This window comes from Hemitrygon akajei, chromosome 20 (genome assembly GCF_048418815.1).
Source record: "Hemitrygon akajei chromosome 20, sHemAka1.3, whole genome shotgun sequence".
NCBI classification, from domain to species: Eukaryota; Metazoa; Chordata; class Chondrichthyes; order Myliobatiformes; family Dasyatidae; genus Hemitrygon; species Hemitrygon akajei.
This window is the reverse complement of record NC_133143.1, coordinates 32232104-32256012: the sequence shown is the minus strand read 5'-3', so window position 1 is coordinate 32256012 and position 23909 is coordinate 32232104. Positions and strand designations below refer to the sequence as shown.

Here is a 23909-nt window from a genome sequence, read left to right as displayed (position 1 = left end):
ATGGATGAATGAAAACCGAGACAAAGGGAATAAAAGAATAAGAAATGACAGTGGAGAGAGTTCTGAAAGTGAGGAAGATGAACAAGTTCAGAGAGGAGGTGTTGTCATAATTAGGTTTAATGAGAAGGCGCAAGGACACATGAAGAAAATTAACCCGTTTGTGCTAACAACAACTCTGGCAAATAAGATAGGGGAAATAGTATTTGCAAAAGTCCTTAATGATGGCAATCTATTGGTAAGATGTGCGAATGAGGAACAACTTGAGAAAGCACTCAAGCTAAAAGAGATAGGAAAATGCAAGGTGGAGAATACAGGGAGGGTGGGAGCACGAAATGGTGGTTGTAAAGGAGTGATCACGGGTGTACCAATGAGTATAAACATGGAGGAGTTGAAGAGGAATATCAAAGGGGGGAAAGTAATTAATGTTCTAAGACTGAAAACAACAAAGGAGGGAATGAAAAAGGAAAGTGAAACAGTATTGATTGAATTTGAAGAAGAAAGAGTGCCAAGGAAAGTGTTCCTGGGTTTCATGAGTTACCCAGTAAGGGTATATGTGCCAAAGCCATTGAGGTGCTATAATTGTCAAAGGTTTGGACACATAGCTAAAAACTGTAAAAGGCAGAGCAGAGATGTGCTAGATGTGGGGATGATCATGAATATGGAAAGTGCGGAACAGGAGCGCAACCAAAATGCTGTAATTGTGGAGGAGCTCATAATGTGGTGTATAGTGGGTGTGAGGTTATGAGACGGGAGAATAAAATTCAAGAAATAAGAGTGAAAAGAAAGATCATTTATGGAGAAGCTGTAAGAATGTCAAGAGAACAGAATAATGCTCCTAATGACCAGAGAGCAATAGGGATGCAAGAGATGCAGCGAAGAGTAAATGACAGGATTTATGTGGAAAAAAAAGCTCTAGTAACATTCATTGCAAGAGTCATTAATAGTACGGCAGAGATAAAGTCAAAAAGTGACAAAATTCAGCTGGTGGTCAAAGCAGCAGTAAACCATTTAGGGTTAGTAGGACTGACATGGAAAGAAGTGAGGGAGAACCTCACTAATCAGTCAAGGCAGGAAGTGTCATGGGTTGGTTAATACTCTTTATGGTGATTCTTTTGCAATGGAATGCAAGGAGTTTACTGGCCAATGGCCAGGAATTTAAGGGCTTTATTAAGGAAATGGTTGTAAAACCGGATGTAGTGTGTATTCAGGAAACTTGGTTGAAACCGGCTTTAGACTTTGTGGTACATGGGTATACAATGATAAGGAAAGATAGAAATCTAGGGGGAGGAGGGGGTTGGGCTATGTTAATCAAGCAAGGTATACCGTATAGAGTACTGGAAAAAGGAGATGATCAGGAATACATAGTGGTGGAAATATGGGAGAGAGGGGAGGGAGTGGTTATAATTAACTACTACAATCCATGTAAAAGGTTGGATTTGGACAGCCTACTAAGGATACAAGGACAAAATAGACATAAAGTAGTGTGGTGTGCAGATTTCAATGCTCACAGCACAATATGGGGGGATCCGATTACAGATTCAAATGGAAAGGTAATTGAAGATTTGATGGAAGAAAGGGATTTGGTATGAATAAATGATGGTAGAGGAACAAGGATAAACATAACAACAGGAACTGAGTCGGTATTAGATATTACGTTAGTGTCTAATGTCTTGGCTGGCATCAGTAACTGGGGAGTTTGGACTGCTTCAACAGTAGGCAGTGATCACTACCCAGTTTTATGTTCAGTGGGTGAAAGAGTTGAAATAAGACCAGGTGGGGGAGTCCCAAAGTGGGTGTTTGGAAAAGCAGATTGGGGTAAGTTCCAGAAGTTAAGTGAAGAAGCATTGACAAAGATTGACATTTCTGGAGATATAGATGAATTAAACAGTCAGGTGACTTCAGCAATTATTATGGCAGCAGAAGGATCTATACCCAGGAGTAAAAATAGGATGAATAGAGAACTAGTGCCATGGTGGACAGAGGAATGTAGACAGGCTGTGAAAAACAGAAATAGAGCATTCAGGCTAGTTAAAAGAACCCATAATATGCAGCATTTGATTCAATATAAGAAGGCACAGGCAGTGGTGAGAAGAACTATACGTCAAGCTAAAAGGGCAAGTTGGAGGAGTTTTTGCGACAAAATAGGAAGAACAACGCCTGTGGGAGAGGTATGGGGGATGATTAAGAGGATGGGGGGAGATAGAAGGGATTGGGAGTATCCAGTAATGATATCTGAGGAGGAAACAACAATCTCCAGCAGGGATAAGGCTGAGATCATGGCCAAGTCATTTGTAAAGATAGATAGTTCAGAAAATTCTTCTGAAGAAGGGAGGAGAAGGGAAAGAACAATGAGTCAATACCCAGGTGTGTTAAACAGGAGGGAAGAAACAGATGATATAATTGATGATCCATTTACTTTGGCAGAAATGGTGAGAGCAATAAAAAGATCGAGACCAACCTCCCCAGGGAAAGATCTAATATGCTATGTTATGCTAAAAATTCTAGGAGGAGCGCTCTTGAAGTTACTGCATTTTTATAACAGAGTTTGGGAGGAGGGAAGATTACCAAGTGCATGGAAAGAAGCAGTAGTAATTCCAATAAGGAAACCCGGCAAGGATCCGTCAAAACCCACTAGCTACAGGCCAATAGCACTAACATCAAATATATGAAAGGTAATGGAAAGGATGATAACTGAAAGGTTATCATATGATCTTGAGAAGAGAGGAATGCTGGCAAGTTATCAGAGTGGTTTTAGGAAGAGAAGGAATTCCATGGACTCAGTGATAAGGTTAGAGACTGAAAAAAGAAAGGCCCAGGCAAATAAAGAATCAGTAGTTGCAGTGTTTTTTGACATTGAAAAAGCCTATGATATGATGTGGAAGGAAGGATTATTAATTAAATTGCACAAGATGAGGGTTGGGGGGGAGAGTTTTTAATTGGATTAAAGATTTTTTGTTTGGTAGAAAAATTCAAGTTCGGGTTGGATCAGAATGATCAAAACAGTACATAGTGGGAAATGGCACACCTCAGGGTAGTGTGATTAGCCCGTTACTTTTCATCATTATGATCAATGATGTCTTCACAAAGGTACCAGTGGATATAGGTAGGTCACTGTTCGCGGATGATGGGGCCTTGTGGAAAAGAGGCAGGAACACAGAGCATATAATCAGGAAACTACAAGGAGCAATTGATGAAGTGGTAGAGTGGCGTTATGATTGGGGATGTAGATTTGCAGTGGAAAAAACTCAAACTGTATTTTTCACTAGGAAAAGAATTGAAGTAGGGAAGAAGTTAAGGATGTATGGGGTTGAATTAGAAAGGGTTGGATCATTTAAATTTCTGGGAGTTATATTTGATTCACGATTAACATGGGCAGACCATATCAGGAAAGTTGAGGAGAAATGTAAAAAAGTAATAAATGTGATGAGTTGTTTGACTGGTAGGGAATGGGGAGCAAGTTGTTCAGCATTAAAGAGAATGTATGTGGCTTTAGTAAGATCTGTGTTGGATTATGGAAGTGTAGCATATGGATCAGCAGCTAGGTCTCTTATAAGGAAACTGGATGTGATTCAGGCTCAGGTTTTGAGAGTGTGCAGTGGGGCTTTTAAAACATCACCAGTATCAGCCCTGCAGGTAGAAATGGGAACAATGCCTTTGGAATTAAGAAGGATGCAATTGATGGCAAACTACTGGGTTAATTTGCAGGGACACAATGATTCTCACCCTGCTAAAGGAGTGTTGCAGGAGTCCTGGGAAAATGGGAGGTTTCAGAGGGAAAACTTTAGTTGAGTAGGGAATGATATTGCTAGATCATGTGGCGTGTTTGATCTAAGGATAAGTCCTTCAGTAGTTTATCCGGTTGTAGCTCCATGGAAGCTTGTATGGCCTGACGTAGACTGGCATTTGTTAGAGGTAAAAAGGAAAGGAAAGTATAAAACTGATTTGGTAAGTGCATTTAACTGTTATGTGATGGAAATGTATAGTGATTATACTCAGGTCTATACAGATGGTGCTAAGGAACCTGAGACAGGAGTGACAGGGTTTGGGGTGGCTATACCAGCAAAAGCAATTGCAATCAGCAGAAGAACATCTGATAAGTTAGCGGTGTATACAGTGGAGATGATGGCAGTGTTGGTTGCGTTGTGTTGGGTGGAGAAAACTAAACTAGTCAAAGCGTTGATATGCTCAGATTCATCTTCAGTACTAACAAGTTTAGGGTCTTCTCACTCAAACAGCCGGCAAGATGTACTTCATGAAGTCCTTCAGTCAGTCACAAGAGTTGCAAATCAGGGAGGTCAGGTTAAATTTCTATGGGTTCCAGCTCATGTAGGGGTGAAGGGCAATGAAAGGGTGGATGAGTTGGCAAAGAGGGCAATAAAGAAAGAAAATATAGAAATGCACATTAGTATCAGTAAAGCAGAGGTTAAGTGTGTAACCTGGGAAAAAATTAACCAAATGTGGCAAGAGAGATGGGACAGGGAGGGGAAAGGGAGGCATTTATATCAAATACAAAAAAGTGTTGCAGGTACTAGGGTAGGAAGTAGATACAGAAGAGAGGAAATTGTGTGGACTAGGTTAAGGCTGGGGCACTGTGTACTAAACCAAACATTGAAATTGATAGGGAAACACAAGACAGGACTGTGTGAGGAATGTCAGGAAGAGGAGTCAGTAGAACATGTAGTTCTGAGTTGCAGGAAGTATGGGATACAGAGAGAGATGATGAGAACTAATCTAAGGGAATTGGGGGTGCAGGAATTCACATTAAAAGGGTTGCTGGGCATGGGTGAGAGGACACAGGTCAGGGTATTTTTAGCATTCTTAAGGGGTACAGGGGTTTTTTATAGGATATGATGGATAAACAGAAATAGGGTACTAGGATGGGGAGGATAAAGTGTAGGTTAGGGTATGTGTGCGATTGGGTGAAGGGATTTAGAATGTGAGTCCATCACATACTCCGGAGCAGAAGGTGCCGGTAATGCACCATTAAGCCAACCACCGTAAAACAAGACAGGGAGAGAGAGAGAGAGAAGATAAATGAGGGTAAGAGAATTTAGCTGTAAAACTAAATTAAGTATTTTTAAATGAAGATAAAATCGCCTCTTTGATCTACATCCATGCAAACTGTTTCTTTGTGTAAACTCAATACATGGCATGACATACAGAGACGAGAGGCAGAGTGTGGGAAATGGTTGGAAGTGAAGGGACTTGGACAAAGGACTACTGGTATTATAAGGAGAGGAATGGATGAAAATGTGGATGGAACAGTGAGTAACTCCCTCTCAGTGCCAGAGACCCGGGGTCCAATCCTTTGGGTGCTATCTGAGGTTGCCTTTGCCCTGTGTAGGTTTTCTCAGATGTCCCTGTTTCCTCTCTTGTACCAAAGACAAAGGGTTGGTAAGTTAACTGACTGTTGTAAATTACCCTAGTGGTAAGTAATCTGAGGAATTTTGACAGGAATGTGGGGAGAATCAAAAGTTGGTCTGATGCGAGGTAAGTAGTTAACGGTCAGTGTGGAACTGGTGGGCCAAGGAGCATGCTTCCATGCTGGAGTTCTGTGTTACTGTATGACTGCATGAGGTGTGGCTCAGGGCACGGCAATAATGAATCAATGGAGGAAAGAAACTGCAGTGAAGTGGGGGATTGGAAGATGTGAAGAACGATGAAGACTGTGGGATACAAGCTGAAAATGGGAGTAGTACTTTCAAGGGGAATTGGGGAAGTATTGCAATGAGTAGCAAGAGGAATGGCTGGAGTGAGGTGGGAGAGAAGCTCAGAGAAGGAAAATGGTCACAGGTTCTGGGAGGTAAATGGCATCATGAACGGCAGCCACTGAAAGTGGGGGAGGGGGGGGGATTAGGCCTGAAACAGATACCAATATTTTGGGGTCTGTGCCAGCTTTCATGAAGCAGCTGTTCAGGTTTTGTTACTTTTTTTAAAGTTGTTTTGTATGTAATAAATGAACTCAGTGTGGTAGATCTTTACTAAAATCTCTAGCCTTTTTTAGTTCTTTGAGTGTATGCCCATATGACCGGGGCTTCACTTGAAACTGTGTTACTTTTGAACTATTTAGACTGTCCTCCATATTTCAAACAGGTGCTTTTTGAATATTCAAGTGCAATTTTTGCTGCAAAAGGAAACAGTAAGAACATTTGCTAATAGCAAGTAAAACGAACTTCCATTTCCACCACTTTCTGAATGAACTAGGAGGTGAGTATTTCTGGCATGCTTTCCAACACTCTACATTGATGGTCCACTATATCATTAAGACTAATCGTAGAGTATTCAAATATACAGATGAAAACGAGGAAGTTCAATCTACACTAACTTGTTGTCATGGCATCCTCTGGAATTATTTTCAGCTGGCAGAGAATATTACTGGAATTTTTCCCTAGTGCACTTTTAAATTTGTCTAATAATGAGGTAATTTCTTTCCATCTTAAGACTAAAATTAATTGAGAACTTTGAAACAGCCTAATGCTTGCCATGTGGAATAGGAAAGGGTGGAAGTAAGGCACAATGAGCTAAATGAATTCATGGATTCACAGTTTCCTGTGGTTAAGATTAGACATAGGGAGGGATAAAGCAAATAAAACATAAAAGAGAAAAGCTGGAAGCACTGGGCAGGTCAAGCCACATCTGTGGAGAGAGGTTGAATGAAAGGTTAACTGTTTCTCTTTTTGCAGATGCTGACTGCCCAACTCAGTTATTTCAGAACTTTACTTTTTTATCTAGGTAATATTCCATTAAGCCTTATCTGCACACTCTCCTCAGCACTCATTTCCTTCCCATAGTGCAGTTGCAGTATCTGGAAATGCACACAATACTCCAGCAACAGCCTCACCAATGTCTCATCAAGTTGTAACAAGACATTTATATTCTTGTATTCTATAATTCATGAAAGCAATCATGGTTTCTTCATCACGTCACCTACCTGAGGTGATGTGGCATCTATGCACCAAAAGCCGTCCATTCTTCACTACTCTACCCATACCAGACTTCCCAATACACATAACCTGACACTTATTTGATAAAACTCCATCTATCACTGCTCTGCCTAATTTACCAGCCGAACAATATTGCTCTGTGACCTAATACTTTCCTCCTCACTATCAATAACATTATTAAATTTTGTGTCAATTACAGACTTACTATTGATATTTCCTATACTCATATTCAAATTATTAATACAGATTTCTAACAGCAAGCGTCCCAGTGAACCCTGCATTACACCACTAGTTGCAGGCTTCCCATCACAAAAGCAATCCTCCATAAAACCTCAGGCTCCTATTAGTAATTCAACTTTGGATCCAAGTTATTATTTTACTAAGGATACCTTGGGGTATATCCTTTCCCAGCCTTTCAGGAGGGACCTTGTCAAAGGCCTTCCTGAAGTAAATGCATCAACCACATTGTTCTCATCAATAATTTCTGTTACTTCTTCAAAAAGCTTAATCAAATAGTGAAATCGAATCTCCCACCAATAAAGCCGTACTGACTCTCCCTAATCAACCATTATCTTTGACTTCCCTATGATAGGCGTTAGATTCATTGGCCTTTAATTATTTGGCTTATCCCTACTGCCCTTGTTGAACAAAGGTAGCTAGCTCTCACCAATTAATAATATTTCTTCTTTCCTTTTTAGCTACAGTTAACTTGTCTGTGTCATCATCAAATCTATTTGCAAGATGATGCCAAATCATAGCAACTTGTTGCAAGCTGCTCTCTGCAGATCCACTCATTACTTCTATTATAAGCATTCTACACTTTTAAATCTAAATTCTATGTCTTCAAGCTGTAACTGAATCCCCTACTATCAACATCCTGGGGGTTACCACTGACGGGAAACTGAACTGGTCTAGCCATATAAACACCATGGCTACCAGAGCAGGTCAAAGGCTAGGAATCCTGTGGCATGTAACTCACCTCCTGACTCCCCAAAGCCTATTCATCATCTACAAGGCTCAGGTCAGGAGTGTAATGGAATACTTGCCCCTCGCCTGGATGAGTGCAGCTCCATCAACACTCAAGAAGCTTGACACCATCCAGTTCAAGGCAGCCCACTTGTTTGGTACCCCTTCCACAAGCATCTAATCCCTCCACCATCAACAGACAGTTGCTGCTGTGTGTACTATCTACAAGATGCACTGCAACAACACACCAAAGTTCGTATGGCAGCACATTCCAGACACACGACCACTACCATCTAGAAGGACGAGAACAGCAGGTACCTGGGAACACCACCACTTGGAAATCCCCCTCCAAGTCTCTCATCATCCTTACTTGGAAATATAGTGCCATCCCTTCATTGTCCCTGGGTCAAAATCATGGAATTCCTTCCCTAACAGCACTGTGGGTGTACCTACCAGTGATTGCAGCGGTTCAAGAAGGCAGCTCATCACCACCTTCTCAAGGGCAATTAGGGATGGGAAATAAATGCTGACTGAGCTGGTGACGCCCATGTCCCGTAAATGAATAAATAAAAAAAATTAAAAAGCTGTAACACTTTACTCTGCATTCTGTTATAGTTTACCTTGTACTGTCTTTATGCACTGTAATAATGAATTGATCTGTATAAACAAGATTTTCACTGTATATGTGACAATAACAAACTAACACCAATTAATATCCTACGCTGCCATCTAGCTCTATATCAACCAGGAAGTTAGATACATTGATCTAAGTCATTGACATAGGCAGTGAACTGTGGATCCCCAGCACTCATCCTTGTAGCACTCCAGTTGTTACACTTTACAATTCGATAATGACTCATTAATCCCAACTTCTTTTTGTCCACTAAACAATTCTCAATTCATACCTGTATTTCATCCCCACTGTCATGTGCTTAATTTTATTTTAAGCACCTCATATGTAACATCTTATTGAAAGCATCTGAAAATTAAAATATGGAACAACTTACTTGTCCCAAACTTTTCAGCTAGTTACTATCTCGTAGCTCCCTGAGATATGACAAATAAAATTTCCCTTTCATAAATGCTTGCTGACTCTGCAATCATATTAATATGTTCTTTGCATCCTGTTACCATTTCCTTAATAATAGACTCCAGCAATTTTCTGGCAGGCTGGTCTGTAAGGCATCCTCCAGAACCCTTATAATCACAAGAATTTTTGCAGATGCCAGAAGTCTTGAGCAACCCAGACTGAATGTTGGAGAACCTCAGCAATCCAAGCATCATCGATGAAGGGGAATAAGCCGTTGATGTCTTGGCCCAAGACCTGATGAGGGCTCTCAGGCCAAAGAGTGACTGTTTATTCCCTTCCATTGATGCTGCCTGACTTGCTGAGTTCCTCCAGCATTTTGTGAGTATTGCTCCAATTCTTTTAACTTTGTTATCAAACAGTATTGTACAAGTATACACATTGACATTTATTGTATGGAGGGTTAATAGTGCACAGTAATAAGTTATAGTTTTACCGTAAACGCTCCTCACGGTTCAAACACACTTACTTTCCAGGTTTTTCAGGAAAGCGACCGAAAACTTTTGTGCATATTCTATTTCATTTGCTAGATGATGCAGATGGAGTAAATGTAGATCATGAGGGAAACTGACAAACTCCTCCAGGACTGTAATGTTGGATCTTTCTCCAACAACCAATGCAAAGACAGCAAGTCCTTTACATTTGGCATCCTGTGATAATTCCATCAATCTCTTCTCATCAATACTTGTGTCCCCTGAAAGTATTACAAAAATAACCCTGTGAGTTATCTGCTTTGTAGCGTTTGAGAAGAAATTCCTCAGGCTCCATTCAATAGTTCTATCAAGGCCACAGGAGTCCTCCAGTTGATTAGATGAGTCTTCAATGTGTCGCTTTTTCAGTGTTTTTGCAGTGTAATCCAAAATCCCAAACTCCAGATGAAGTGGTTCTTTGCCATATATTGGTGTGTAACTTGGAGTATTTTGTACAATAGCCACTCTAGGGTGAATACTAGAAGCCTTTGGTTCTTCAGAACTTATAAACTCATTAATCATAGAGTTTAGAAAATGCTGAATAGTATCTGAACGTGTAGATTCCATTGCATCTAAATCATCAAGAACAAAGGCTACTTCCAGGTTTCCTGGAATATTACGGACGACTCTAGTTCCTTCACACTGTCTATCTGGATTACACATATCTGAAAAAGAAGAAAAAATATTTAATGGGAATATTTGAGTATTAGATCCACATTTTGAATTACAGCAAATTATTTATTTATACAGCAAAATCAAGACAGCAGAAAGTAGAAAGAAAACAAAGATCTTTATTTAAAACAATGATAAATAAAATATTGTGGATGTTAGAATCAGAAGCAAAAGCTGAAAAATAAATGTTTCAGCCAGTCAGTTAGCATCTTTGGAAAGAAAACCAGCTAATGTTATAGATTAACTACCAATGCTCCCTCTAAGGTGTGCATGTGTGCGCACACACATCTTTTGCTGTTAGTGCACAAATGAATTTAGACTGGTCATGAAAGGTTGTCACCCTCTACCTCATTGGCATGTTAAGTATATTTCATGATCATACTCAATCACATTTCCTTTTCCAGTTTGTGATGCAGATGGGTGTTGACAATGTTGATTTGTCTGCAAATTTTAGAACTGACTTATTTATACTGTTTTTATTGAAGAAATTATTCTGTGTGAACTTGTTGTAACTGGGCAAAAAAAATCGCACAGCACAAGATTTTTGCGCACTCAAGTCATTACAAATTAGAGGGAACATTGTCAACAACACTTCATTGGAACTGGAGTAAGAGTGGAGGGGTTAAATTTTTCAAAGTAAAACTGGGAGGAAGGAATGCATACATAGAGATGGGTCAAGACAGATCAGCTGATTAAAAAGCATGAATGTTTAACATTAAGCCATTTTAAAATGCAAGTAAAAAGGGCAGATTTTTAATACTATTACTGGATTGGTATACAAAGATATTATTTCATCTGTTATAGAGCAGATTATTTCATTATGAATGGTATAAGTACTTTAATTTTACATTATGGAGGGCAAAATGTGTGATAACCTGGGAAGAAGAATTGACTGAATGCAAAGGTTAAGCTGCCAGCAGACATAATGTAAGCCTGTAATACTAGATATAGTTAGGCTATACATCATAAGTAGACTAAGGAATTTATAGCAGAAAATGAAGACAAAACATGAGACAGCTAATAGGATACAATGAATTTTTCTTATGTAAAAAGAATTGTGAATTAAGAAGATCTTAGCACGTTATAGACCAGGTTTTGACAAATTTAAAATCATACCAAAGCACAAAGTGCATAAATAGACTTGACGCAAAAGATCTTGGGACCTTTGCTGTTGCCTTGGCAATACGACTACGGCTTCCTTGGAAATAACATGGAAAGAAAGTTAATTTAGAAGTGAAGAAACAAATATGCAAGTTTAGTTAAAACATATTTCACTTAAGTAACAAAACTACAAATTTTGATTTCAATTGTGCTGAAACAGGCAGGTTAGAGGCAGCTAAATAAGGAGGACCATTTGCCTTTCATGCCATCCCAGGTTGGTTCCTTTAGCAAGAAATCAGTAACCTCATTAAAGGTGCACATCAGATGCAATAATTTAATTGGGAACCAATTTGCAATTACTCAAAGAAATGAGCAGAGAGTGATTCAAGTGATTTAATCTTCAAGATTGTTTACTGTTATTTCTCATACATGTGTAAAGGAGAACAAGATAATAGTTACTCTGAATCTGATGCAGCACCAAAGTTAACACAATTAGATAAAAACACAATATATTCTTAAAGAACGCAATAAATATAAATACATAAGATCGCTTATATACATAGATTAATTGTATGTCCATACAGTGACCTTAGGCACAGGAGTGTTTTACATAAGGTGATTGAGAAGAAATGATAAAGTAGTGGTGGTGGGGGTGGTGGAGGGGTGGGTGTTGATCAGCCTTATTGCTTAGCTGATGTGTTTTTGAGTCTGGTGTTCCTGGAGTGGATGCTATGTAGCCAGGACCACCATCAGGAGTCAAATCCTCACTCAGAAGCAAGCCAGTTTTCTTGTAAGGCAAGAGAGGCAGGTAGTCCCTACAAGTCTCATATGGAGCTTCGAAGATCCCAAGTATCAATCTAGACCTCAATGCACTTTCTCCTTGCCATGCCCCGCCAATGATTCCAAAGTGTGGGATTTTATTTTTGCAGTGCAGTATGATGGGAATGATTTAGAGGGACTATGCCATGTAAGGTAACCTGCTGGGTGCTCAAGAGGAAGACATATGCACCAAGGATATTCTGAGAGATATTCCACTAGGCCAGGCCCGTGTGAAACAATCCGCACTTTAATAAGACTGCCCTAATAGAAACATGCCATGTCGTGTTGCCACTGTGGGAACAGGATCATTCGGCCAATGATTGTTAACCTTAATTGCCACTGACTTCCACACAAGGCGGAAGACACAAATGTTCACTTTTGTAAAATGGAGGTCACAGATGTCTTCTGTTTTGTGATCACTGAAGTTACAGCAAAGGAGGAAGTCATTAGGCCCATCCTGAGGGAGTAGCCCCTCTATCCCACTCTTACCCCTTCCCCTGCATGCCATTTTCCCTCAAGGACACATTAAATTTCCTCTTGAAGGAACTACTTCCCCTTCCACAAGGCAGAGAATTCCAGATTATAACCGAACTTGCTGTAGCTATTCCTCAGTAGCACCTGGTACTTTTCTGCCCAAACCCTTAAATCTGCATTCCCTAATCTTGGAGAAATCTAATAATAAGAATCCATCAAATTTCTGATGAGCCTTATTTGCTTCAAGTAATGTAATTCAAGTTTCTTTAGACCAGCATTATCATTGAAATCCCTCATCCTAGAACCATTCCAGTAAATCCCTCTTGTGTCCACTTTGGGATCTTCACATCCTTCCTGCAACCTGATGCCAAAACTCAATGCGATATTCATGGTTTGAGCTAACTTGTCTTTTCTACAGATTCGTCATGGCCCCATTACTTTGGTATACTGTACTGCTTTTATTTATGAATTCCAAGATCACATGGTGAATTTTACACTCTTAGTAAATTCTGATACTTTTAAGGATTTTTGCTGACGTACACTTAGGCCCTCTGTACCAGCACACACCTTGGAAACGTCACCCCACCTACTCAGTGATACACGATTCTCCTTTGCAAAAGAACAGAAGGCAATGCAAATGTGCAGCTCTTCTAAGATTTCAAGGTTCCTATTCCTGCAGAGTCCTGCACCACATGAACTTGGAGAGCAGAAAAGATTCCACTCCCGAGATGAAAGGGTTGTCACATCAAAATGAAGCAAGATAGTTTGGGTCCGTATTAGAAATAGAATGCAGACTGGTACAACACAGGAACAGGCCCATTGGCTCACAGTATCTGTGTTTACCATGACAACAAAGTAAGCTAATCACATTTGTCTGCACATGATCCATATTCCTCCATTCTTTGGAGTTTGGAAGAATAAGGGTGACCCTATTCAAACATATCAGATCCTAAGAGGATTTGACAGGTAGGCATTGAAGTGTTTTAACTAGTGAGAGAGTCAGGAACAGTGGAGTATAGGTACAAAACAAAGGCCAAGGTTTATGCACAGACATATAGTTTTAGTTTAATTTGGCATTATGGTTATCACAGACACTGGGCCAAAGTGTCTGTTCCTGTTCCAGACTACGTATCAGTCATTTAAAACTGGTATGTGTGGAAATTTCTCTTCTCAATGGGTAGTGAATCTCTGGGATGTTCTCCACCAGAGAGTGCTGGGGGCCAGTTTGATAGATACCTTTTAAATATTTAAAGATAAATTTGAAAGATCAAGAAAGTGAGGATTATTGGCACAGAAGAAGAGTCCAGGCCAGCATAGTTCAGCCATGGTCTTTGTGCATGGCAGAGCAGACTTCAGAAGCCTAGTGACGTATTCCTGCTTCTGTGTTCTTGTATGTGTCTCTGCCCTATCCCCAACTCTGGCCATGGTCTTGTCAGGCGGTTTAATTATGTAATTCCCTTCCCTTTGCTGGGGTCAGGCGATGCAGCCACACTGCCCCCTGCTGGTTTGTTGCTGCTGGCACAGATTAAGCAATATCTTGGCATCTGAAGGAGAAGCAGCCAAGGGAATATCACACTGTGTCTGGGTGAACGCAGGTGTCGCTGTTGAACAGCTGACACTGACTGAGTTTTCTAAGCATAGGAAATTATACTGGGACATAAAAATATTAAGTCCAAGTCCAAATCACAGAATTATAATTAGAATTACACTTAGAATGATCGGAGTGTGTGCTGTGAAACTCGTGATACACTAAAGCACAACCTAACTACTTATACTGAGGTGCTGTAAATGGAGTTCTGGTATGTTATGAGCTGAGTGATGGCCATGGCTATAGAGCTAAAGTTAATATTTCCTTCGGATGCAAGCTCAGTTTCTTTAATTATATAAAGGGAACCCTGTGTCTATATACAAGTCATACTAGGAGAGCTTGGTGGTACTGAGGTGGATTATTCAGCACAAGTCAGCCAAAGTCATTTTTGTTTAATAAAGTAGTTAAATGATACAGGGGTTCAGGGGCTCGAGGAAAACACCAGGCACTCACAACCCCCTGTGTAAAAAAACTTAACCCTGATGACTCCCCTAAACTTCCCTCCCTTAATTTTGTACATATGCCCTCTGGTGTTTGCTGTTGGTGCCCTGAACAACCACATTTTATTTTGGTGCCTGATCTCTGCTGTTAATGTGCTTCAGAACACTGGGTTTTATAGGTAAATTTACCCTGTTACGCTGCTGCTTTTTAGGGCAGTAATGAAGGTCTTCCACCTCTGATGGTGTTCGGGGCTTTTTTGATCATGTCAGTGACGTGGTTTTCCATGCTGTCAGTTATGCAAGCCCCGGGTGGAGACTCAGGAATACCACTGCACTCAGATCTAGGATTTTTCGTTGCTGTTTTTGTAACAGCTTTGTTTGACTAGTCGGGGTTGTTAGCCTGAGCTGAACCCCTGAACCCGGAGGACCAGAGGACCACTCATTCTGGCCTCTACCCTTTGACCTGTTTGGCATGGGTGACCCTACCAAGAACCAGAAGCACAAAGCCCTGACTCCAGCCAACATAGCTCTCCGGTTCAATGAGGCACACAAGCCTCCAAACCCTGCGTCAAAGTTGTGATCCTTTTGGGGGGCAGGTATCATTAGTAAGGCAGCAAATGCTGGGCACTGAATAGATCTGTGCTTTTGTGACTAGTATTACACTGTTTGGTATTGATTGATGCAACAACTTCATTGGCAGAACCTGATTGCTGGATTGTCTCAAACAGCCAAAGTCTGCTGGAACAAACAGGAGCTTTTATTTCCTTAATACAAGATGCTTCTACAAACATCAGCATTCCATCAATTCTCCTATTTCACATGTAAGGCAACAACCTGATGAATGAGTCTGTCACTGATTTCTGTACCAGCTTTCACGTACAGTGATGAACTGGAAGAATGGTTCCAGACTGTTTGAACTGGAATGCTAAACCAACCTTACTGCACTAAGACACATATTGTTCACATGTCAAATTCAGGGTGATTAATACAATTAACAATATTTTTAATATAGCCAGTATCAGCCTGGAAGAACACACCGGTTTAGTTGGAATAGATCAGAAGACATTCCACAAGATCTCAAAATCGCAGCCAACAGATTCATGCTCTGTAACTTTGTTTAATAAACAACAAGAAGAGGTCATTTCCTTCCAAGTTCCAGACAAGTTATCAAGTCCTGACCAAGAATGTGAGCTTCCATACATCAACAGCAACTTCCATATCTATAAAGGAACTCCACTGGAGTGAAAAAGGCAAAAGTATTAGATATCTAAAATTTGTTTTAGTGTGTGCCTGAGCTATTCCATCCCTTTTCCATTTTCAAACACAAATAGAGCATTATCTCCAGTATCCCACTGGATTTGCTCTATACAAATCTAATAGTAAAATGGAAATGAATTGTCACCAGTTTGTTACCACATTTGCTTTGTGTGCAGGGTTCCGACATTGCCTCCAATTCATACAGATATTTTATGTGTTCTACCCATCTCCTAACTCAGTATTTCTGGGGGTATTCCCCATTGATGAAGTAAATGCCCTGGGGGCACAGAGGGCTGGTTAGAGTTTATGCCATCCAACATTTACTTCCACTCTTCACTTGATATGCTGCAACTGATTCTGTTGGTCAGCTGATGTTATTGGTTACTGTATCTTACATGTGGGAGAACAGAAAAGGCCACATCACTGTTCAGAGAGATCTCTACCCTTTCAAAGTTCAAAAGACCCAAGTTCAAAGAAAAATATATTATCTGAGTACAGATATGTCACGACATACATCACCAGGTTCAAAAACAGTTACTACCCTTCATCCATCGGGCTCTTGAACGTAAGTGCACAACTACACTCATTCTACTTACAGTGTTTGCACAACCGATGGTCTCACTTTGAGGACTCTTTTATCTTGCTATTTTATCCTCTTTTATCCTGAGATTCTTTTTCTGCAAGCATACTTAGCAAATCTATAGATCAGTAACCGTAAACAGGATCAATAGACATAGGCATCTGTTAGTCTCGTGAGACCATGGATTTGCGCCTTGGAAGGTTTCCAGTGCGCAGGCCTGGGCAGGGTTGTTTGGGAGACTGGCAGTTGCCCAAACTGCAAGCCTTCCCCTCTCCACGCCACCGATGTTGTCCAAGGGAAGGGCACTAGGACCCAAGCAGCTTGGCACCGGTGTCATCGCAGAGCAATGTGTGGTTAAGTGCCTTACTCAAGGACACAACACGCCGCCTCAGCTGAGGCTCGAACCAGTGACCTTCAGATCACTAGACTGATGCCTTATCCACTAGGCCACGTGCCAGCACTCGCAATAGACAACAAACTGTGCAAATGTAGATATAAATAACGTGCATCACATAGCAAGATAAAAGAGTCCTTAAAGTGAGACCATCAGTTGTGTAAACAGTGTAAGTAGAATGAGTGTAGTTATGCACTTAGGTTCAAGAGCCCGATGGCTGAAGGGTAGTAAGTGTTTTTGAACCTGGTGGTGTGACTCTTGAGGCTCTTGTACCTTCTACCTGATGACAGCAGCAAGAAAAGAGCATGGCCAGGGTGCTGAGCATCTTTGATGATGGATGCTGCTTTTCTACAGCAACGTTTCATGTAGACTTGCTCAAAGGTTGGGAGAGTTTCACCCGTGATGTACTGGGCCAAATCCACTACCTTTTGTAGGATTTTCCACTCAAAGGCATTGGTGTTCCTATACCAGGCTGTAATGCAGCCAGTCAGCACGCTTAACACCACACTCCTATAGAAGTTCGCTAAGGTTTTCTCCGCAGAATCTCCACAGACTCCTGAGGAAGTAGGAGCACTATCATGCTCTCTTTACAAAAAATATTTATATGATTGGTCCAGGACAGGTCCTCTGAGATAGTGACATTCAGGAATTTAAAGTTACTAACCCTCTCCACCTCTGATCCTTCAATGTTACTGACTCGTGGACCTCTGGCTTCCCTCTCCTGAGGTCTACTATCAGTTCCTTGGTCTTATTGACATTGTTATTAGACCACTCAGCCAAGTTTTCAATCTCCCTCCTGTATGCTGATTCATCACCACCTTTGATACAGCCCGCAACAGTGGTGTCATCAGCAAGCTGATGTATAGTGATGGAGCTGTACAGTCAGAAGTAGAGCAGTGGTGCTGTGGTGCTCCTGTGCTGATGGGAGGATGATGGTGATAAATGCCCTGTTGTAATCGATAAAGAGCATCCTGATGTATGCATCTTTGCTGTCCAGATGTTCCAGAGTTGAGTGAAGAGCCTGCTGTATGAGATAGCACCTGCTGTAGACCCATTGTTTCAGTAGGCAGATTGAAGCAGATCAAAGTCAAGGCTCAGACAGGATCTGATATGCTTCAATACCAACTTCTCAAACCTCTTCATCACTATTGATGTAAGTGCCACTGGGCGATAGTCATTTAGACAGGTTACCTTGCTCTTCTTGGGCAATGGTACAATTGAAGCCTGCTTGAAGTGGTTGGGTACCACACATTGTCGGAATGAGAGGTCGAAGATATCTGTAAATACACCAGCCAGCTGGTCAGCGCAGGTTTTCAGTACTTGGCCAGATACTCTTTCTGGACTGAATGGTTTCCTTGGACTCACTGTTGAATGCAGCCCACACGTCATCTTCAAATACTGAGACCAAACCACCATTGGGAGAGATGGGGGTGAACAATAGTTCCTTCCTATTTTTTGGCGATCAAAGCAAGCATAGAAGGCATCGAGCTCATCTCAAAGCAAAGCCCTGCTGTCCCCTATGGCACAAGATTGAACTTTGGCATTCAAACCCTGCCACAGCTGTCAAACATCCCTTATTGATTCCAGTCCGGAATCTCAACTTTTGCCGTGAGATGGCTTTCTGGAGATCATACCTGCACCTCCTGTAGCATTCTTGATCTCCAGACTTGAATGCCCTTGATCTGGCTCTCAGCAGATTCCAGATTTCATGGTACTTAAGAGTTTTTTTTTTATAATTCCCCAGCAAACACAACTGTGAATCCTTTGTGGTGATATGCCATTCATATCACAGCGGTTTACTTAACAATGCAAAAGTTCTTATACTACATAATGTTAAAAGGTGTAAAAATGTACTTTTCCATAAATGCAACCTCCAGTGCGGACAAATATGCATCAGAGTCATGTACTAATATCAATCTTCCCTCAGCCTCAATTAATCCTCAGCATGTCAGGAGCTTTCTGAAACAAATCATGGCATCTAAAATTATTCACATCATGCTGCTTGTAATTGCAGTTAACATCATGCTCTAGAGAGAACAAAAATTGAAAGGAATGTATAAAATGAAAGTGTGCATTAACTCTCACCTTAAAAACTTGTTCTAGATTCGGGACGTTTTTAAAGGAGATGATGACAGGAATGATCTGTGAAGCGGATAATTCTCTGACAGCCACTTCCAAAGCTCTAGCGTCTTGGGATCCTCCATTTGTGAGAAAGACTGCTATTTTCCTCATTAGCATACCGTTACGAACTCGCTTGAAAGTATTTCTGACAATGTGCTGCATACTGCTGGCGATATTCCGTCTGTTTCTTGAGCGCTCATGAGCTAGGGCTTCGATTTTTTTCAGAAGTGGCTGCTTTTTCCCAAAATCTGAAAATCGAATGTAAGGCTGTGCTTCATTATGGTACGTAAGGACAGCCACGCGGGCACCTGTCGGACAGTTGTTTTCAGCGATATTGATGTCATTCAGCAAATTAATCACAATTTTCTTCATCCTTTCAAACAGAGGAGGAGTGACATCTGCAGATATGTCCAGAGCGAAGGCCAACTCCGTCGGGTAGGCCGGGCATGCTCCACTTCCTGAGAGAAAGCAACAATATTTTGCATTTTAAGAAGGCATTTATTCAAGAAATGTGAAGAAAAGTTATTTTGAAAGTTTTTTTTAAAAGAGTTACCTACTTTGTGAACAACAGGCTGGAGGAAAAAAAGAGGAAGGAAAATTAATACAATGAAACAGACATTATTAACTCAATCCACTATGTGTCAATTTTCTCTCCATTTTTCAAAGCTCTGGGTATCTATTAATTGGTATAGAATAGGGGAACCATTCTTGACACAAAGTTTGGTCTATAATGCCCATCATCGAGATATTGTAGGTGCTAGCTGGGAACCCAAATGACAGCAGCAGCCTTCGGGCACATTTATGATACTATTCTCATAATAAATCGTGACCTGCAAAAGTATGGCCTGTTAATGTTTGTTGGGAATGGACAGATCATAAGAGAACACTACTTTATTTCCAGGGCTGCCATTTTGCAGCTTAACACTATAGCCCGTGCCTTTTGTTAAACACATGTTCAAGAGTAAAACAGACCTACTCAGATTGCGTTGGTGCCATTCCTCCATTCATCCAGTAGGGGTCACTCCAGGTCTCCATCCACTCCAATCTGTCTGCCCTGGACCTCCTACACTGTTCCAACACAGCCAGCACCAAATTTTCTGACTGGACACAGTACGGCCTTCCCAACTCAAAACCAAATTTCACAATTTCAGATAATCAGCAATTCTGCCCAAATATGTCTTATATTTCAAGCATTTACTGGTGGCTTCACCTATCATCTTCCAGCCAGCCTCCTTCCCCTCACCCCACCTTTTTATTCCAGCATCTTCGCCCTTCCTTCTCAGTCCTGAAGACGGGTCTTGGCTTGAAATGTTGGCTGTCTGTTCATTTCCATAGATGCTACCTGAACTACTAAGTTCCTCCAGCATTTTGTGTGTGTTGCTTTGGATTCCAGCATCTAAAAACTTCCTGTGTTTATGACTAACGACACACACAAAATGCTGGTGGAACACAGCAGGCCAGGCAGCATCTATAGGGAGAAGCACTGTCGACATTTTGGGCCGAGACCCTTCGTCAGGACTAACCGAAAGGAAAGATAGTAAGGGATTTGAAAGTAGTGGGGGGAGGGGGAAATGCGAAATGACAGGAGAAGACCGGAGGGGGTGGGATGAAGCTAAAAGTTGGAAAGGTGATTGGCGAAAGTGATACAGATCTGGAGAAGGGAAAGGATCATGGGACGGGAGGCCTCGGGAGAAAGAAAGGGGGAGGGGAGCACCAGAGGGAGATGGAGAACAGGCAGAGTGATGGGCAGAGAGAGAGAAAAAAAAACAAATAACTAAATATGTCAGGGATGGGATAAGAAGGGGAGGAGGGGCATTAACAGAAGTTAGAGAAGTTAATGTTCATGCCATCAGGTTGGAGGCTACCCAGCCGGAATGTAAGGTGTTGTTCCTCCAACCTGAGTGTGGCTTCATCTTGACAGTAGAGGAGGCCATGGATAGACATATTAGAATGGGAATGGGATGTGGAATTAAAATGTGTGGCCACTGGGAGATCCTGCTTTCTCTGGCGGACCGAGCGTAGGTGTTCAGTGAAACAGTCTCCCAGTCTGTGTCGGGTCTCACCAATATATAAAAGGCTGCACTGGGAGCACCGGACGCAGTATACCATACCAGCCGACTCACAAGTGAAGTGTCGCCTCACCTGGAAGGACTGTCTGGGGCCCTGAATGGTGATGAGGGAGGAAGTGTAAGGGCAGGTGTAGCACTTGTTCCGCTTACAAGGATAAGTGCCAGGAGGGAGATCGGTGGGAAGGGATGGGGGGGACGAGTGGACAAGGGAGTCGCGTAGGGAGTGATCCCTGTGAAAAGCAGAAAGGGGGGGAGGGAAAGATGTGCTTGGTAGTGGGTTCCCGGTGGAGGTGGCGGAAGTTACGGAGAATTATATGTTGGACCCAGAGGCTGGTGGGGTGGTAGGTAAGGACAAGGGGAACCCTATCCTGAGTGGGGTGGCGGGTGGATGGGGTGAGGGCAGATGTGCGGGAAATGGGAGAGATGCGTTGGAAAGCAGAGTTGATGGTGGAAGAAGGGAAGCCCCTTTGTTTAAAAAAAGAAGACATCTCCTTCATCCTGGAATGAAAAGCCTCATCCTGAGAGCAGATGCGGCGGAGACAGAGGAATTGTGAGAAGGGGATAGCATTTTTGCAAGAGACAGGGTGGGAAGAGGAATAGTCCAGGTAGCTGTGAGAGTCTAGGCTTATAGTAGATATCAGTAGATAAGCCGTCTCCAGAGATGGAGCCAGAAAGATCAAGAAAGGGGAGGGAGGTGTCGGAAATGGACCAGGTAAGTTCGAGGGCAGGGTGAAAGTTGGATGCAAAGTTAATGAAGTCAATGAACTCAGCATGCGTGCAGGAGGCAGCGCCAATGCAGTCATCTATGTAGCGAAGGAAAAGAGGGGGACGGATAAGTTCCAACGTATAATTCTCAGTAATTTCCGCCACTTCCAACGGGATCCCACTACCAAGCACATCTTTCCCTCCCCCCTTCTGCTTTTCGCAGGGATCGCTCCCTACGTGACTCCCTTGTCCACTCGTCCCCCCCATCCCTTCCCACCGATCTCCCTCCTGGCACTTATCCTTGTAAGCGGAACAAGTGCTACACCTGCCCTTACACTTCCTCCCTCACCACCATTCAGGGCCCCAGACAGTCCTACCAGGTGAGGTGACACTTCACCTGTGAGTCGGCTGGTGTGGTATACTGCGTCTGGTGCTCCCGGTGTGGCCTTTTATATATTGGTGAGACCCAACGCAGACTGGGAGACCGTTTCGCTGAACACCTAGGCTCGGTCCACCAGAAAAAGCAGGATCTCCCAGTGGCCACACATTTTAATTCCACATCCCATTCCCATTCTGATATGTCTATCCATGGTCTCCTCTACTGTCAAGATGAAGCCACACTCAGGTTGGAGGAACAACACCTTATATACCGCTGGGTAGCCTCCAACCTGATGGCATGAACATTGACTTCTCTAACTTCTGTTAATGCCCCTCCTCCCCTTCTTACCCCATCCCTGACATATTTAGTTATTTGTTTTTTTTCTCTGTCTCTGCCCATCACTTTGCCTGTTCTCCATCTCCCTCTGGTGCTCCCTCCTCCCCCTTTCTTTCTCTCAAGGCCTCCCGTCCCATGATCCTTTCCCTTCTCCAGCTCTGTATCACTTTCGCCAATCACCTTTCCAGCTCTCAGCTTCATCCCACTCCCTCCGGTCTTCTCCTATCATTTCGCATTTCCCCCTCCCTCCACTACTTTTAAATCTCTTACTATCTTTCCTTTCAGTTAGTCCTGACGAAAACGTCGACAGCGCTTCTCCTTATAGATGCTGCCTGGCCTGCTGTGTTCCACCAGTATTTTGTGTGTGTTGTTGTTTGAATTTCCAGCATCTGCAGATTTCCTCGTGTTTGCTCTGTGTTTATGACTTATGACTTTTTTTTCCTGTTGTTCTCTACAAGCAATTTTTAGATTTCATTCATCTCTTCCCAGACATAATCTTTGCTGTTTTGTAGCCAACTTTCAGCTCCCTCCACCCAACATCACTTTTAGCAAGCATTCCCTCCTGCCCTCCAGGCTGCCTATGGCCTTCACAAGCTTTCTCTTGTGTTCACGCCATCCCTCCTGCAAGTTAATTTGTTTGTTTTATCTCTAACTTGAACCAGTTCCATTGAGAAGGCATTGACCAGAAATGTAAACTCTGCTTCCCTCTCTGCAAATATGAAAACCTGCAAATATTTCCCCATGCATTTTGCTTTTACTATAGTCACTTATGGGAGGGTAGCTAGCACTGGTAAGAACACATGATCCATTCTGGATACTCAAGGCTGAAGGCTGATTTGGAGTGCTCAAGCACCACAGATAACAGGCAGGTAGATTACAGTCCTAATGGAGAAGGAGAAATTGTGCTTGGGCATCAGCATTTAGGTTTTCCTTTGTCACTCCCTGAATTATTTTAGATGGTACATCAGTGAAACGTCTTCATTATCAGCATGAAGCTCAGACCACTGCATCAGTATGCTGTTTTAAACTTTCCACATCAGCTGATTGTATTAACAACTTACATCAAATCAGCTCAATATGTGCAGGGGACCCACAGAGATCAGGACTGGGAATGAGAATCAAGGCGGCGGAGATCACTAATACCTCATAAATTTGTTTTAGATTTAATCTAGGAGAAAGTGTTTTTAATTATTCCACCATCTTATTTAGAATGTCATTTTAATTTTTTTCATCTTAAAATAAGTATCTTGATTTATAAATAATAATTGAAAAAGACTGCTGGAATTTAAAGAAATTGAAACGTATGCTAAACAAAAATTGGTTTTACTTTTTAATGTTTCTAAAATCCCACTCCTTTACTCTGAGATTCCAGCTTTAAACAACTAGTAGAAAGGAAGAAACTGCAACTTACGACACGTGTCCTGTATATATTTCACAAGGTCACATAACTGCAAAGAAATTGTAAAGGTATAAGTTTTTAAACAACCCCTGGATAAAACTTCTCTCT

The 23909-nt window shown here is 41.8% G+C and overlaps 1 protein-coding gene across 2 annotated transcripts in view; it reads right to left on the bottom strand.

Moving 5' to 3' along the window:
* LOC140713700 (collagen alpha-6(VI) chain-like) overlaps positions 1–23909 on the bottom strand; it is a 145572-nt gene that overhangs the window by 15046 nt on the left and 106617 nt on the right. For both annotated transcript variants that reach the window (XM_073024098.1, XM_073024099.1), the window contains exons 31-35: positions 23814–23850; positions 19471–19485; positions 18878–19371; positions 11256–11337; positions 9467–10132 (exon numbers count right to left, since the gene is read on the bottom strand). In XM_073024098.1, the coding sequence (XP_072880199.1) occupies positions 9467–10132; positions 11256–11337; positions 18878–19371; positions 19471–19485; positions 23814–23850 (1294 nt within the window). The remainder of the gene's footprint in view (positions 1–9466; positions 10133–11255; positions 11338–18877; positions 19372–19470; positions 19486–23813; positions 23851–23909) is intronic.